Below are 16,264 nucleotides of genomic sequence, written 5' to 3' on the forward strand. Positions count from 1 at the left end.
TGTGGTGCAGATGGGAACCCTGGATTTCTGGCCTCTCTGGGACAAGAGGGTAACAGTAAGACCATTTCTTTCTTGTTCTTCTCATCATCATTTGATGCATATGGCAGTGATATTAGCTTCATTTTTGATTCTTTCTCCCAGATTGGCTTTTGATCTATAAGCCAGTGTTTCTCCTTTACAGGCAATTTGGATGGCATGCCAGCAATGTTTGTCACACTGGGACAGACTTCAGAGAAAGTGGACTGTTTGTACTCACTTTCAGGCTTCACATAATAGGCTACACATTGTGCGCGAGGGTGGGAAGACGTTTTATCCATCATTTCATTATCCTTTGACGGTGTCTCCCAAGTAGACTTGCTGTCCAGTGGTCTTTCATCGGTTTGTTTAGCAGTAGCAGTGGGTTTGAATGTACTGCTAACTGTTGGGCATTTTGGCAATAGATCTGCAATCCCAGCTTCTGTATTTGTTTTCATTTCATCACCCATGTCTAACATCATGGAAGAGAGACTGACCGTTCCTTTAATCATTTCCATTTCTTTCTCTGATGCATTTCTAGTTACCTCTGTAGTCACCTTTGGTAGCTCCTCCCATAATATGGTCTTGTCTGTAGGACATTTTATTGTAGTCGACTTTGGTAGCTCCTCCCATAGTATGGTCCTGCTTGTATGATGTTTTTGTAACTGCTGCTCAGCATTATTTACTTGGGTTTGGAGTTCTGTTGCACCAGCAACAATTGGGCATGATGGCTGTAGTGAAACCATGCTGTTTTCATTGCTAAAGAGAAGGTAAATACAAAGTTATAGTCAAATTTTGTTGTTTGAAGTAAAAATTAAATAAAAATAATAATGTATTAGAGCCTTCCCATAAACTACATTGTAATTCTACATGATGTCAACACAATACAATGCAAGCCTGGTACAATGAACCTGAATCTATTATTGAGAAAGTTATAACTATTTACATATGATAGCAATGTTGGAAATAAAACTATATATATATAACTACTCATCATCATTCTTAAGCTAGGTATTTAACTCTCAAGCATGCAATTTCCCCAAATTCACTTTTCACTGCAAACAGCTTGTATTAAAACAACTGGAGCTAAAAAAAAAAAATGCACTGCAAACAAAACACCATGCCACAGCATTTGTTTAGGTTGATTCGACAACTACAGTTATAACAGCCACTGCAATCAAAAGCCAGCGTTATTACTGAGTGAAACATTACTTTAAATTATTCAACAGTAGTATTCTTCACAGTATATTCCTCTAATATTCAGAGTTGTACAACACATATATAGTATATACAAAGCACAGCTCCTGAACGTCAATATTGAACTGTATCTATCCAATAAAATAATTGTGGATTTCTTTAAATTAAGAATTTCACTCACACAGATATTCTGGATGTTGTTATAAACCTCTGTGATAACTTAAGTTATTACCTCCCAAGGTATGTAAAAAATCTTCATCTTTAACATTTAAAACTTAAATATTAAATATGTGTTTAATAATTTATGTTTATGCTGTCATCTGATTTAGCCTCATGATGTCTCTATTGTTTTTATATTTTATTTTTGTTCTTGTTTATTTATGGATGGATTTCCAAACTGACTTGCATCTGTTTCTACTGCTGTTTAGTTCTAATTTTTGTCTCTATGGCAAACCATTTTGCTCACTAGTACTATTTCTACAATTCAACAATACAACTATGAACAACTATGAAAAATGACAAGAGGAAACAACTGTATAAACCACAGAATAACTCAAAGCTACACAAAGTATGACATAAAACAAATGCAAATTTTGCAGTCAGATGGTGCAAATGCAGTATTGTAGTAATGCATCACATCATTGCATCACTGTGCAAAACAAGACAACCCACCTCTTCCTAACACTCAAGAATAGTGGCATGTCAGGAATGGAGTGCCACATTCTGCAATGCAAGTTTCTGAAAACAGAATCAAAAAGCAGATGTTTCAAAAACTGACCTCGCTGACATCATGGAGAGAACTCCAAATCCAAATCTCCAACTCACTCACCCTTTTTCTAAAACAGCTATTTCTTCAGCCTCAATTGGTATCCAAAATCCCTGTTCATCCTTATGTCTCTCCAAAACTGAGCACACATGTGTCACTTTCTTTGTGTCAAGATCTAATCTGGTTGGACTGGCATCATTCCATAATATTTCAATCCCATTAACTCTGGAGGATGGCTGGTCCACTTGAATTTCTGAAGTTGATGCTGGTAAATCTGTGACAATGGCCTCGACGGGACAGGTTGATGACTCAATTTTCATTCTTTGTTGTTCATCCTCTGGTACATCTTGGCTAGGGAATATAAACTGTATGGATCTCTCTCTGACAGAAACCTTAGATAAGGACTGTTCTTCCAATGACAGCTGATGACTCGTAGGGTTTTCACTTTCCTTTCCGATTTTCTTTTGTGTTCCTGGCCAACCCTGTTCTGAATGGTGCACATGTGTTGACGGCACCCCAAGAACAGAAGCTTTTTTTGGGCAAGATGGTACAATATTTACCATCTTTGGAAGCCGGCCTACGTCAGGCAGTGGAACTGCTGTGAAGCCAGAACTGAGAGAAATCTTTGGACGAGAAGGTTTAAGAGAAAGACTTGCCATTATTATATCTTTGTGAGAACTATCCTTGGTGTAAAATGGACACCCGCCTTGCGTCTTAATCATCACCACTGGCCAGCCCCCTACTTTTGAATCAGAATTAATAGACACTCTTGAGGGGAAACCAATGATACTTGAATGTCGGGGGCAACATGACAGCAACTGTACCATGTCTGGACGTTTTTCAACAATGGCATCAATTGCTTTGGGTCGTGGAGCGGATGGAAATCCAGGGTTCAGGGCTTGTCGTGGACATGATGGAAGCATACTCAGCATTATTTCTTTGTAATTGTAATATGACTTTTCATTAACTGTAAAATATTGGTGGACAACTCCATACCCACTCTTGAATGGGTTTTCCCAAACTACATCCTTGTCCACATACCAGCCATCAGAATCTTTTGCAATATTCTTTGCAGGTAGACCTGGAATTTTACTGTGTTTTGGGAAAGTGGCTAAGGATTTTAACATGCTGAGAGCATCGTTTGTCACAAGTTCCACTGGTCTCTCTAATGCCTTAGAGGGAATCCCAGGAATATATGAGTGTTTTGGACAGGGTGGCAACATTGACACCATAATTCTAAACACTGCCTTTTCTCTAAAATACATTTTATGGTCATGTATTACTGACAGTCTCCCTGCTTTTCTTAAGGGCCTTTCCCATTCTAGCCTTTTGTCTATAATACATTTTGTCTCATCAGACTCACTGTGGGATCTAGAGGGTATTCCACATACTCTGGAAGATCTTGGACAAGTAGGCAGCAGATTGATCATACTTGGTATATCTGCCAAAACTTGACATGGTACTGAAGGAAAGCCTGGTAAACAGGCTGTCCGTGGGCAGGAGGGCATTATCGATACCATATTTATGTCCATATCACAATCAGAATAGAACACATTAACATTTTGTAAATGTAACAGAACTGCAGACTTCTCCCTAGGGAGTAGCAGTGACTTACTTTTCATTAGCCACTGTAATTGTTTGGCGGTGTCTCTAAGTGGCATTCCAGGAACTCTAGATTCCTTTGTACAACTAGGCAATAAATTCACCATAGTTGGACCATCTGCTAATGTCGGTGTCAGAGCAGAGGGAAACCCAAGGACACGAGCATTCTCAGGACAAGAGGGTAATATTGCACTCATACTTACAGCAGTGTTCTTATCAAAACACAAAACTGCATTAAGAATCTGCACTTCCTTTTTGATAAATGGACTCTCCCACTGTAAACCTTTAGAAGCAAACCATTCATTGCAGCCGGACAAACAAAAATGTCTAGTCTTTGAAGGCCAACCAGGGATTCTACTGTGTATGGGACATGAAGGCATTACATTAACCATACTGGGTTCTTGTCGTGGAGCAGAGGGTAAGCCAAAAACTTTGGCTTTTTGTGGGCAACTTATCAACATATCTACCATATCTGTAGGGATGTCTGTGTCTTTCATTGTCCACTGAACAATGTAAGCTTGTGTTTTCTTCTCTGAACCCTTGTTAATAAATAGCCTCAAGGTATGCCAATCTTTGTTCTTTGACTTGTTTTGATCTCGAGATGGCATACCAGGAGTTTGGGTCTGTTTAGGGCATATAGGTGCAAGACTGAAACTACGTGGTAACAGCTTCTGGGGTGCTGTGGGCATACCTACAAGGCAAGTTCTCACAGGGCATGAGGGCAACATTGCCACTGAACTGAACATTTCTCTCTTGTCTAGATCCTGAGCAGCACTTAGGGAATTATCTTGAATAAAGACTACTCCTTTGCTCAAGGGCTTCTCCATCAAAATGTGCCTGGGTATATCCAAACTCTCACCTTGAGCACTAACTGCCGCCTTAGAGGGTAAACCAATAACTCTGGTTTTTCTTGGGCAAGTAGGCAAAAAAACTGCCATGCTCGGATCTTGGCTTGGTGCAAATGGAGCACCAGGCCCACTTGGTTCTTTTCTTGGTACAGAGGGGAAACCAGGGATAGTTTCCTTCCGGGGACAAGATGGTAACATATCTACCATATGTTTTATATGTTCTTTAGTCTCATGTGACTTCTCCAGAACCAGAACAGGATTACTTCTCAATGGTCTATCTAAAATGAATTCCCTCAAAATATGCCAGGCATCATTATATGCCATAACTCTTTGTTTACCTGGCATACCTGCAATCGTTGTCTGTTTTGGGCATGTAGGGAGAAGACTTGCCATACTTGAAGTATTTGAAACCTTTTGCGAAGGTGCAGATGGAAACCCTGGAACACTGGCCTTACTAGAACATGTTGGTAACATGGCCACCATGGCTTTAATCATATTATTATCACTTACAGCTTGTTCCTGAACACAAGACATTTGCAAAACAAATGCTTCTTTAATCTGCAATGGTTTCTTCCACAGACAGCATCTGTCCCAAACAGTCTTTTCATATCCAGTCACTGATCCAGCAGAAGCTAACCCTGGAATGCTGCAAATTCTGGGACATATAGGTAAAAGACAAGTCATATTTGGCTCACGTTTCGAAGCAGATGGGAATCCAGGAATACTGGCAGACCTGGAGCAGGATGGTGTTAAATCCACCATTTTTGCAATCCCTGCATAATCTGAATACAGGAGTAAAGGAAATTTGTTGCTGGGTAACTTCTGAAGCAATAACCTCCTATCATCAGGCCAAGCTATAACTTGTGACTGTTGTAAAGACGGCATTCCAGGAATCTTGGAATATTGTGGGCAGCTTGATTGTAATTTAATCATACTCAACACCCCCACTGTTCCTTCAATCTGAATTTCAGGCTGTAAAGTGGACAATGAATGAGAAATAGAACTCCCTGTTGTACATGGACCAAGTTTCACCTTAGATATGTACACACATGTTTCTTCTATACTGACTGCAGAGCTTGGTAACACAAGTTCTCTTGTAACGCTCCTATCTAGTTCAAACGACGGTCTCTTATCCATAGACCATGGCACATTTTCAGTTCTCCCTTTTTCCATACAGTGTTCTGGATCCAATCCATGTACATCAAAGCCTTTTGTGGAAGATGATGCCAAATCCACTTCAAATTCTTCTCTTTGTTTTGATAAATTGTACGTTGTGGCCTGCTGTGCTGAGAGAAACCCAAAATCCAACCTTGAAGTGGCTTGGTCTGAAACAGTCATGTTGCATATGGTTTTCTTATCCATAATGGGTATTGGAACAGCAGGGCTTATTTTTGGAGTGTCTCTTTGTGGCTTCTCCCACTGTGAGGTTTTCACAATTGACCATTCTCTAGTCTGAGCTTCAGGTGTTGTGTTCATCACCATTGGAGGAAAAGCAGAACTGGCATCTCTGAGACAAGATGACACTGTTGCAGCCATGCTCTCATTTCTGAAGGAGTAAAGTAGATGTAAAGATTGATGTCAGAACCAAAAGGCGGGAGTGATTTAGAAAGCTGTTAAAAATGCCGAAATTTACTCATCTTTAATCATCATGCTTTACTTTTTTTATTGCAAGAGTTAACATCGAACTTAGATTCATTTTAAAGACTATTGAATGGGGATTTAACTTACCCCGAATCCATAGTTACAGCTTCTTTTTTATGGGCCACTCCTATCGGTTTTGTGTCAGAGGTTGTAGTAATTTGAGGTAAGTGCAATAAAGGTCCCTGGAGTAATCTGGAAGTAGGTTGGGGGTTGGTAGGAGAAAGGGGGATATGTTGAACAGGCTCTGGTTGGGCTATTGGATTCCCTAACTGAATGGACATCTTGGACAAGGGACTTCTTGGGTTAACCAGAATCTCCTTGACTGAAGCAGATGTGTAATCTTGAAAATCAGGGTTTTGCACAGGTGCAAACATGATGGGAGGTTGTGTTGACTGGATGTTAGGGAATATCATTGTTGGCCTTGATTCTGTTTGATCCATCCGTGTTTTTGGCATCTCAAAATATGTTAGCCCTGGGGCTACAGGATTTCTGGGGCTAAGTGGCACAAGTGAGGCCATGCTCTCAGGTCTGAGGGACAAACAAATGAAGATCAGAGTTATGATGTTATGCCGTAAGGAATGTCTCCACCGCAGTAATGCAGTCCATATCCACGCCATATTCGCAGAATTCCACTGAAGCACAAAAGCAAACGGGCAATGTGACACGGAACTTCAAAAATGATATATGGCAAAAATGTACAACAGGGTTCAAACCACTGACGAACCAAACATAAATCACGGAAGGAATGGCCAGGTCTTGCCAAGAAGCAGCAGCCTTTTAAAATAATACATTGAAACAGCAAAGCCAGATCACTTGCTACATCAACATGACTTTGACTGAGTTGCTTTTGTTCTTCCTCCATCCTTTTAAAAATCCCATATGCTTGGTAATTGGTGCACAAGCAGCGCGATAACACACATTTTGTATTGTTGAAACATAGCCACAAGATAGAAGCTGATTAACAGAGGGAGCCAGGGTCTTGCTTCACAAGATATAAAGTGAAAACAAAAGGATATTTTTGATATCTAAATTGGATTTTTCTATCTGTAGTAAGACATGCAAACCTGCATTACAAGTACATTTTAATTAGAAACTTTGTTGACATTTTTGACTATTCTGACCTCTAACTTTCTGCCTTTGAGTGCAACATAATTCTCTATGTAACGTAAAGGAGTTTGAGACAGAGTTATTAAAAAGATTCCCAGAACTGCTTTAAAGCCAAACAAATAAGGAGTTTGTTTGTTTGTTTGTGGGATGAAGTATCTAAAGCCAAAGCTGCAACTCCAAGCCTAACCAATTAATGGCAAATGCACGCCAAAACAGGCTACACTACATTAGCTACCTTAAGGTTGCTGTGACCCTTGTGTAGACAGGGTCTTTGTTAAAGCTGCATTAAGTGCTTTTTTTTTTTAATGCTGGGCTGAATAAAGTAGATCTCTAAAAATAAGCCAATTAAACACTTCTAGCAAAAACATAGCAAGATGGGCATTCCTTTGGAGTCCTAAATGTCAAATGCAACTCATTTCCAGTCTATTTATTTTTGAAAATAATATCTGGCTTTTCAACAGCCACTGATTTACTTTGGCTCCACTATTTAGCACAGGCGTATAACATATAACTAACATATGAGCTTGTGAATAAAGGGTAGCTGTGCATGCTTATATATTAATTTGTACAAACCGGCAAACCAAAGCAATTAACTGGAAACTGCACAATGCTACAGAGTGGGGTTACTAGCAACACTTACAGTACAGGAAGTCATTAGTTTTTTGGTATTGCTTAGCTTTAATTCACATAATTTACTGTATTTACTATATTGTACTCTTGCCTCTTATTGGGTATATCAAACCTCAAGAAAAAATCAGGTCTGCCAGGAGAATCCCAGGTACAAATCCTTCCCTGTACAATGTATTATGTGCTGAACTTCAGTATTGACCAAGGCCCCGGACAAAATTTCAATTACAAATCATCTCTAACCTCATCTAAGCCCGGCCTCACTCACTCTCAGATGCAGAGGCATTGTTTGGCAGACAGAGAGCTTCAAGGGCTTGGAGCTGAGTCTGTAATTCCTGTAACACTGCAGTCTGCAAAAAGACGAAGACCACTTACTGCAGGGCTTTTGCTCCTACATAGAACCATGGAAGGCACCCTTTTCATACGGTTAAAAACGTTTGTCAGTGTAGGGTCTAGACAGAACAGACTGTATCTCTCAACAAACTTTATAACCAGTCATTGCATATCTCCTCTGGCTTTGAATAAAAAATATAAACCCATATCCTTCAGTTGCCAAATGTAAGTATGTTAAAGAATTTGTTGCATAGTAAAAGTAGTTAGCAGTAACATGCATGCAGTGCTATTAATGCTTGATGGAAATCATATTACCAAAGAAAAATCTACCCCTAAATGCTCTAATATTGTAAATGTGCTTTACATTTCCAGACAATTTATTTTTCCCGTGTTCTAACTAATCGATACAATCAATCCCGTTCAGTTGTCAAACTGTTACAGACAAGACAGACACAAGTGTCGTTCATTTAAACTTCCCACATGGAAATGTATAAATGTTGCGCACTGTTAAAAGGAAACGTACCAGCAGCAACCAGTCAAATGTTTTCACATCCCGTGTTCATCTAAGAAATTTTTCAAACTAAACAGAGGTCCTTATTATCGGCCTTGAGAGTGCTCAAAAGACTCAGCAGCAGTGTGTGTGTGTGTGTGTGTGTGTGTGTGTGTGTGTGTGACCTTTGACCTGGAATATTACGCTGTATACTTTGACAAAACAATGCCAAATCAAGGCCCTCCTACTTCCAATTCCCTCACATTCTGTCCTCAGTCGTTACGCACAAACTGCTACTCCTAAAATAATGCTTAACTCTTTATATACTTAGAACTTATTTTATATATCTCCCTTCACACATTGATGCCAGTATCAGAGTATCTGAGGGTGAATTATTCCTTTACAGCCATGCCAACCACACCATATATCAAATTTAAAAAAAGAAGAAAAACACCAAACTCGATTAAAGAAAACATTCTATATTTACTCACCCTGCTGAAGCCTTAACAACCTCGACTCCAAATTGTGCATCTCTTTTCCACTCTGAAGCCCTGGACGACTCTGGCCTCAAGCCGGCCGGTGCTCTGGGATCGGGCGCTGAACAACACAAAGTTATATAAAGTTATCTATGTAGTCATTGTTAAGTGTGACTTATTCTATTCATTGTGCGGTCCTGCTCACTTGTAGGTGTTGTACACTGGTTGTCCTCTTCGTTTAACGTGCTCAACTGCCTTTTGAATTCTAAAACAGGAAAAAAATTCAACAGAAAAGATTACTCATAATAAAGTGAAAGTTGATATCTACATGCTACCACACCAGCACAGCATGTTCAGTGTATATTTTTTAACCTGTGTGGAATTAAGTTTTTCCTGCTTTATTGAAATAAAACCAGCAGGGGGAGACATGTGCTTGTATATTGGTGGTGATGCTGATTCGAATCAAGCATCCTTGTCATGTACCTGCATCTTGGTCACTGTGGGAGGTTATGGCAGTTTGTGATACATGAGGCTGAGAAGGAGGAAGAGGCCCAAAGAGCACAAGAGCAGAAGGACTTAAAGGAGAAGGGAAGGGCGTCTCTACTGCAGGGGTGACCTGGGGTCTCCAAGAAGGAACAAATCCAGACCCTCCCTGGTGTTTCTGCTCCAAAGACTGACCAGTGTGCGGAGAGAATGAAGCTGACAGAGAGGAAACAGAATGGGGCAGAGGGATGATGGGAAGGAGGAGAAGAGTAGAGGGGATGGAAGGTAAAATATAAACGACACATAACTACTGTAGAGTATGCTTTCCAAAATTTACGAGGCAAAAGAAAGAAAAAAACATGTAAGAAAAGGCATGGGATGGGGACAGATAAGGGTCTTAAGGAGGAAGCAGGGTAACAAGGATGGAAGTTTGAACACACAAGTTTTGTTTAGAACAACTGCAATAAATTGTAACTTAATTATCATTTCTTACGCGTCAAAAGAAGTAGATCAATTGTGACAAATTACAATGAAAGATAAGGGTAGCATTAGTTTTCTTAAGCTCCTTGAACTTGTGTCACTCGAAGATAGAAATCTGTAATGTTAATGTTTAAATGCGGCCTCATTTAGACATGACAAGACCATTACCAAACAAGGTAATGTACAAAAAGCTACAGTGAATGCACCACATTTTCATCAATCTCCTCATTTAATAGAATAAGAGAATTCTGTAGCCAGTTTCATAATATCTGACAAAGAAAGACAAGATGTTGTTGGGACTTTCGTTTGCTCTCATAATCTAAGTAAAAGTGATTTGCTGGATATTTGATTCCAACTTGTGATATAAATCTTTAAAAAACAGCTCACGTATGTGCAGTAGTTTCATTTTTCTCCTTCAAAACTTAGTAATTGTGTTTTTTAGCAAACATTACTCAAACAGAAAGAAATTGTGTGGGACTATTTTCAGTGGGCGGATTAATCCACATTTGGTGCTCCAGTGAGTAATTGGGGCAGCCAGACAGTGTATGTGGGATGGAGTCAAACGTATACAGCATGTGAGCAGTGGAATACGATCATCTAAAACGCTGAGTCAGTAAGGATGAATGAAAAGCTACATATTTGTAAATCAAATGTTAGCACTGGAGAGGAGGCGCTGGGTTAAGATAAGAACAGAGGAAATGAATGATTACATCAGGGAGGCTGAGGCTTAATAACAGGGGAGGATGTCAGGCTTGAGTTAGGTTAAAAGATAGAGCATTACATGGCGTCTCTATCTGCTTTTTCTGCACCACTGCAGGCTGTCCAGGGTCAGAGAGATGCAGAAATTTAGGCGAAATGGCAGGCTGTGCTAGAGGGGCCTGAGATTTAGGAGGCCTCCATTCACTCTGCCAGGAAGCTGGAAAAAAATAAGGAGAAGGGGGAAAAACACATGGAAGGATGGAGGGAGAAACACAAGGCAGTAACAGGTGTATGAATTGGAAGGTGGGACCTAGCCTCTGACGGGATCTGTTTCCTATACCTGTCTCGGGGGCAGATGGCAGGCTGGTGGGCCTGGTGAGGACAGAGCCTGGCTCCCCCACAGAGGTGAGGCGAGCTTTGGACTGTCTGGAAGCAGGAGGCATGGGAGGTATGGGAGGGCAGGAACTGAGAGGAGCTGAAGATGAAGAGGAGGAGGACACAGAAGAAAAGGAAGGGACACTCTGTGCTCTCCAGGCACTGGCTGAGAAAGGAAGACGGAAAGAAAAAGGAGGGTAAAGATGAAAACTAGTAGAAGGAAAGCATACTAAGACTAATGCTGCATTAACGTGGGTGTTTAAAAGAGTGGAGTTTTAAAGAGCCACAATTTTAACAAGCTGCAAACAAGTAGAATAGTTTGCGACGGCCGATTTCAACAGCGATAAAGAAAAGTGTTGCAAGCGCAGCTGGATCGACATTAATTATATAATTATAACAATGTTTTTGTTTTTTTTAGTTTCTGTCGAGTTTGAATAAAGTGTGTGCGATGATCAGCGGGGTAATATTACTGTTTTTGTCAATGGAGTCTGGTGGCTTTGAGGAGAGCATTATTGTATGCTTTGTAATTTAATAAATCACAATAAATGTCCAAATCCCTGTTGATTTTAGTTATTAAATATTCACTCGGACGCGCTACGTTGCATTGTGTCATGTTTCCATCAATACCTATCGGAGCTCATATGCAGATTTAAGCTGTATTCATGGTATTTTGTTGAAGTAGGAGCTCATGTCTATCCTTTCGATTAAATGTGAATGCATCATTGGCTATTAAAGCAAACCAAGACCTATAAACAGCACCGCACGCACTGTGTTTTTGGATAGTCTTGTCAATTTAGAAATCACACTTTTGATTTGATCGTATGTAATACCTGTTTGTGAGGTATCAGAGAAAGTGGGAGTGTGTAGAGATGGATCAGGGGGTGAGAGGGTAGAGGTGGAGGTGGCTTTAGAAGGGGTGAAGGTAACGAAAGCCTCCAGGCCCTCAGCTGGAGAGGAGTCACTGTGGAAGCTATGGGGCCTTCGCTGAGCTGAAATGGGCACTAAAATAAAAAAAGATAGCAGAGCAAAGACAGGAAGTGGCAGAAAAGTTAGAGGGACAGTGGAGAGGGGGAGGACAAACCAAAAGAGAGAAAAAATGGTGATTGAAACGAGAAGGGGGCCTGGTACTCTGACTACATACAGTATCACATATCAGAGACAATCCAAAAGATACGGTCACTGTCAATGGAAATGTCAAATGGATACTGATGGAGAAAATGATAAGCCAGTGTAAGGCTGAGAGATTCAAAATAAAAGCATCCCAACTTATCGAAGCAGGAAGTGCCTAACAAATAAAAATTGTATAATGTATTACAATTCCAAGAACCCAGGTGTATATATTTCATAGTTACACTGATTTCTTTGTGGGGAAAAAAAGCAAACTACAGTAGCACAGGCTCAACTGCAGACCAGCCTGTTACAAATGCAGAAATTAATTTGTTTGAATCTTAAGATTTTAATGTTGAAACTAGTTTGCTTGACATCTAAGCGGGGTTTTTACTTTGTGTTGAATGTATGTATGTGAAACAAAATTAATTAAGTTTGTCTTAATTAATTGTCGCCTTAATAATACATGAAGAAAGCAACATAATGCAACATCAACAAAAAGATAGTGAATGAATCTAGCTAATATAAAATAGCTTTTTTCAATAAATAGACTTGAATTTTTGGACTAAAAGAAAGTGTCAAACAAATACATTCATATTACTATTGTGTTTAAGTACAGTTTTCATTCACTAATCATTTAAAATTGTTTCTCCTTTGCTGTTTTTTCGATCATAAAATCAAATCAAACTCAACAATTTCAATGAAATGCAACACTATTATCCCTATTGAGCTGCTGGAAGGCTTTTTATGCGTAGAAAGTGTGTTGACTTATTGACAGCATCCTAACAGAGAGAGAGTAAAAAGAAGCAAATAGAAGCAACTGGAAAAAAAACTATAACAGTATTTCTGTCAAATGTGATAGAATAAATAGAAAGATTTGTCATAAAAGCTTGTTTCTAATATAAGCCTGTTGCAAATAAAGATCTGGTTCTCTCTGCAGTTGAGGTTAACAGTGAACCCCTATTTGAGTATTCACTGTATCAACATAGTATTAAGATAAATTAGTTTATCGCTCTTATCGTTCAGTCAATTTTCTTAGTTGTCAAATCAATAGAATTGAATAAACTTTCATTTCCGTCCGAAAACTGTCGAGTCTCCCCCGAGGAAAAACTAAACACAAAACATAAAACGTAAAACATCATATTAACAAAACATCCCTCAAATGTACAACAGTCATTCCATTCATGTCCATGGTATTTTTAAATGATGGACCTGGTGTAACAGGATGCTTGGAATCATTATAAAGTGCATTTAATATTCCTGGCAACCGTACAGAGTGGAAGGAATTAAATTCTTTAATTCCAAAAGTCCAAAAATCTGACCCTAACGAGACCAAGGGGGATATCTGTTGACCGATACCTGATCCGGAAGTGGGCTGGAAGATTTTGGGAAGAGCGGGAGGGTGAGCACGTGTAAAGGCTGGCAGTGAGTAGGCATAGGGGGAGGGCCGAGCCTGCTGGGCAGCGCTTGGTGGCCGGGTGCATAGAGAGGGTGGAACAGAGGGGTCTGGGGGTTTAGGCAGAGGAGGACAGGATGGGGCCGAGATGGTGGAGGGAATGCCAGAGGTCGCTTTCCAATCCATCTCCGAGGTTACTGGATGAGTGGAATGGAAGGACAGGGCGAAGACAAAAGATGGATTAAGATTTAAAAAAAGAAAAAGAAGAATAAGTAGGAGGGGAAAATAGGAGCAATAAAGTACAGAATGAAGAAAGTGGAGAATGAGGTTTTGCAGCATATTTGAGGAAACACACAAAGAGGTGAGGAAGTGAAAAGGGGAAGAGGAATGAGATAGTAAAGTGGATTTTTCTTAAAGGGACATTGATAGTACTCTGATATGTGTTTGTTGTAGGCCACTTTGGCGAATAGGAATAATATGATTTCAAATGCACACCATGAATGGTAAAGATGGGATAATGTGCAAGGGGGCAGGAAGGTGGAAGAGTAAAAACAGGGAACCATCAGTTTACCTGTGCGGCCTGACTCCATTGCAGGCCTCCAAGCCAGATCATGTACTCTCATGAGAGAAGAGGCAGAGGCTGTTTATAGAGAAGAAGGAACAGCAGATTGCATGAAAAGGGAAGTGAGTTTTAAATAGGAAACAAAAGAGGAAGCAGCAGAGAGAGAAAACAGTTCAAAGAGAAATACAAAAGGTGAGAAGGGACGTCCTTTTTATCTGACTCCTCGCAGCTAATACAGGTTTATAATAGGGCGCGGACATGTGGAGTCTTCCAGAAATGAATTAGACCGTGTTAGTTGCAGATTGAAGTGCAACATTCCCGTGCTAAGTGTAGCGCACTAACACTTTATTTAGAACACATTTCTTTGGAAGCATGTGCCGGGGTAGAGCTGGTGTCGGGAGGCTTGTGGCTATGAGATGTTGAAATTAGATTACATTATAATGTTTACATTTAATACTACATATTTTAACTTAAAAAGTGCACTCAGTAGATTGATCTTCCTCTCCCTTACCAAACAAAGACGAGTTGATGCTCATTCAATTGCTCCTCCCAATTGCTCCTCCCTGCTCCCTAAGATTTATTCATCTTGTATCGTGTAATAGAATTAATCTGCAGATGCTCTGGTTCAAAAATGATACCGTTTTTCTATGTATGTCAGTTTTTGACAAATGCCAAAATTTGGCCTGCAAGAAATGAAGGCTTGTTAGCTTGTTTTGTTTTTAGCCTAGCTGACTACAGGAAATTCCTTTTGCTACTGAGGCAGTTGTTGATCCCTTGCAGCGAGAGAGTAGGCAGCAGTCAACGATGGTATAAAGAAGTAAAAAAAGGTCCTTCAGTCATAAATGAGCACAAAACATATGAGGCTCTTAGGTCCAGCAGTGTGTGGGATTTGCTGCGGACACACACGGGACTAAACACATTATCTCCCCCAGGCGATAATAACTCAAATCTGGCCATTTGAAAAGGCAGGATACCATGTAACAGATCTAAATATGCTTTGGGTGTTATTATCACTGACATACCTACTTCTTACAAAACTAAATAAATGCAAAAGAAAGTAGAAAAGGACTTTTTAAAAGCTGGAAGTTTGGACATTCACAAAGAGCAATATAAAAACACTTTCATGTAGCAGCTTCTCTTTTTTTTAGCTGTCGCTTTCCCCGGTTATAACGACAAACGTCGTCAGCGGCAGATTATATCAGCTGTGGCTAATTTACCACTAAGAATAACTTAATGACAGAACAAAAATAAACTTAGCTGTTGTCAGGTTTGTACACTCAGCCAAAGAGTTTCAACACAGTTGTTCTCTCTATTTGATCGCGTCACTTCAATTTCAAGAGTTGCATTCTTTCATTCTGCTCATATGAATAATTTTTGCTTATGAACTTTATAGTTTTGAATCAGGACCTTCAGTATTCGGATCAGGTCATTTCTTCGCAGACTGTCATTGCATTTTAATTTGGTGTGTCCCCAGTCTTACCAGAAACATGAGAAGCTTGTCCAAAGCTGGCCCTCTTCTCCTCGCCGCCTTCATCATCACTGTCAATGAAGTCATCCAGGTTTCCGATGTCACTCTGTTTTATACTCATCAGACTGGCCAAACTCTGCATGTCCTCATCTCTGTGGAGGGTAGAAAAGAAAGTTAGGTGTTTAAGGATATCCGACAAATATCAGTATTGGTCTTAGAAAATATTGATTTGATTCGGGGATACAACTAGACAGCTTTGAGGATTTACTGCTTTCAGTAAATGGTATTGATTTGATGACCATGTTGATGACTTACGTTGCTTTGCCCTCTTTCAGAAAGACACAAGACAAGTTGAGTTTCAGCGTAGCTTCCACCACTTTGACAGACAGCGGTTTAAACTTCAGCGTGACATCGTACTGGGCCGGCGTTGAACTGGCAAACTTCTTCATATTGACATCTGCTGATGCCAACACCTTCCTACGGCCTTTTGTCTCCTGATAAATAAAACCAACGGACATGGAAGTTGAACACAGGAAAATTCCTTCCACATATTGTTTTCCAATCACCGCTAAGGATACACCAGATCCTGCAC

General features: G+C 40.0%; 1 protein-coding gene across 2 annotated transcripts in view; it reads right to left on the reverse strand.

Annotated features, from left to right (window-relative positions):
• The window catches only part of ehbp1l1a (EH domain binding protein 1-like 1a), a 40,250-nt gene that overhangs the window by 14,718 nt on the left and 9,268 nt on the right, over nucleotides 1-16,264 (reverse strand). The window contains exons 5-18 of one of the 2 annotated variants that reach the window (XM_029455209.1): nucleotides 15,988-16,166; nucleotides 15,685-15,824; nucleotides 14,214-14,282; nucleotides 13,606-13,839; nucleotides 11,970-12,140; nucleotides 11,105-11,305; nucleotides 10,847-10,981; nucleotides 9,586-9,801; nucleotides 9,308-9,367; nucleotides 9,118-9,223; nucleotides 6,157-6,597; nucleotides 2,042-5,974; nucleotides 1,885-1,950; nucleotides 561-774 (exon numbers count right to left, since the gene is read on the reverse strand). In XM_029455209.1, the coding sequence (XP_029311069.1) occupies nucleotides 561-774; nucleotides 1,885-1,950; nucleotides 2,042-5,974; nucleotides 6,157-6,597; nucleotides 9,118-9,223; nucleotides 9,308-9,367; nucleotides 9,586-9,801; nucleotides 10,847-10,981; nucleotides 11,105-11,305; nucleotides 11,970-12,140; nucleotides 13,606-13,839; nucleotides 14,214-14,282; nucleotides 15,685-15,824; nucleotides 15,988-16,166 (6,165 nt within the window). The remainder of the gene's footprint in view (nucleotides 1-560; nucleotides 775-1,884; nucleotides 1,951-2,041; nucleotides 5,975-6,156; nucleotides 6,598-9,117; nucleotides 9,224-9,307; nucleotides 9,368-9,585; nucleotides 9,802-10,846; nucleotides 10,982-11,104; nucleotides 11,306-11,969; nucleotides 12,141-13,605; nucleotides 13,840-14,213; nucleotides 14,283-15,684; nucleotides 15,825-15,987; nucleotides 16,167-16,264) is intronic. The other variant, XM_029455210.1, reaches the window with a different exon arrangement.

Source organism: Cottoperca gobio, chromosome 18, assembly GCF_900634415.1.
Source record: "Cottoperca gobio chromosome 18, fCotGob3.1, whole genome shotgun sequence".
Lineage (NCBI taxonomy): Eukaryota > Metazoa > Chordata > Actinopteri > Perciformes > Bovichtidae > Cottoperca > Cottoperca gobio.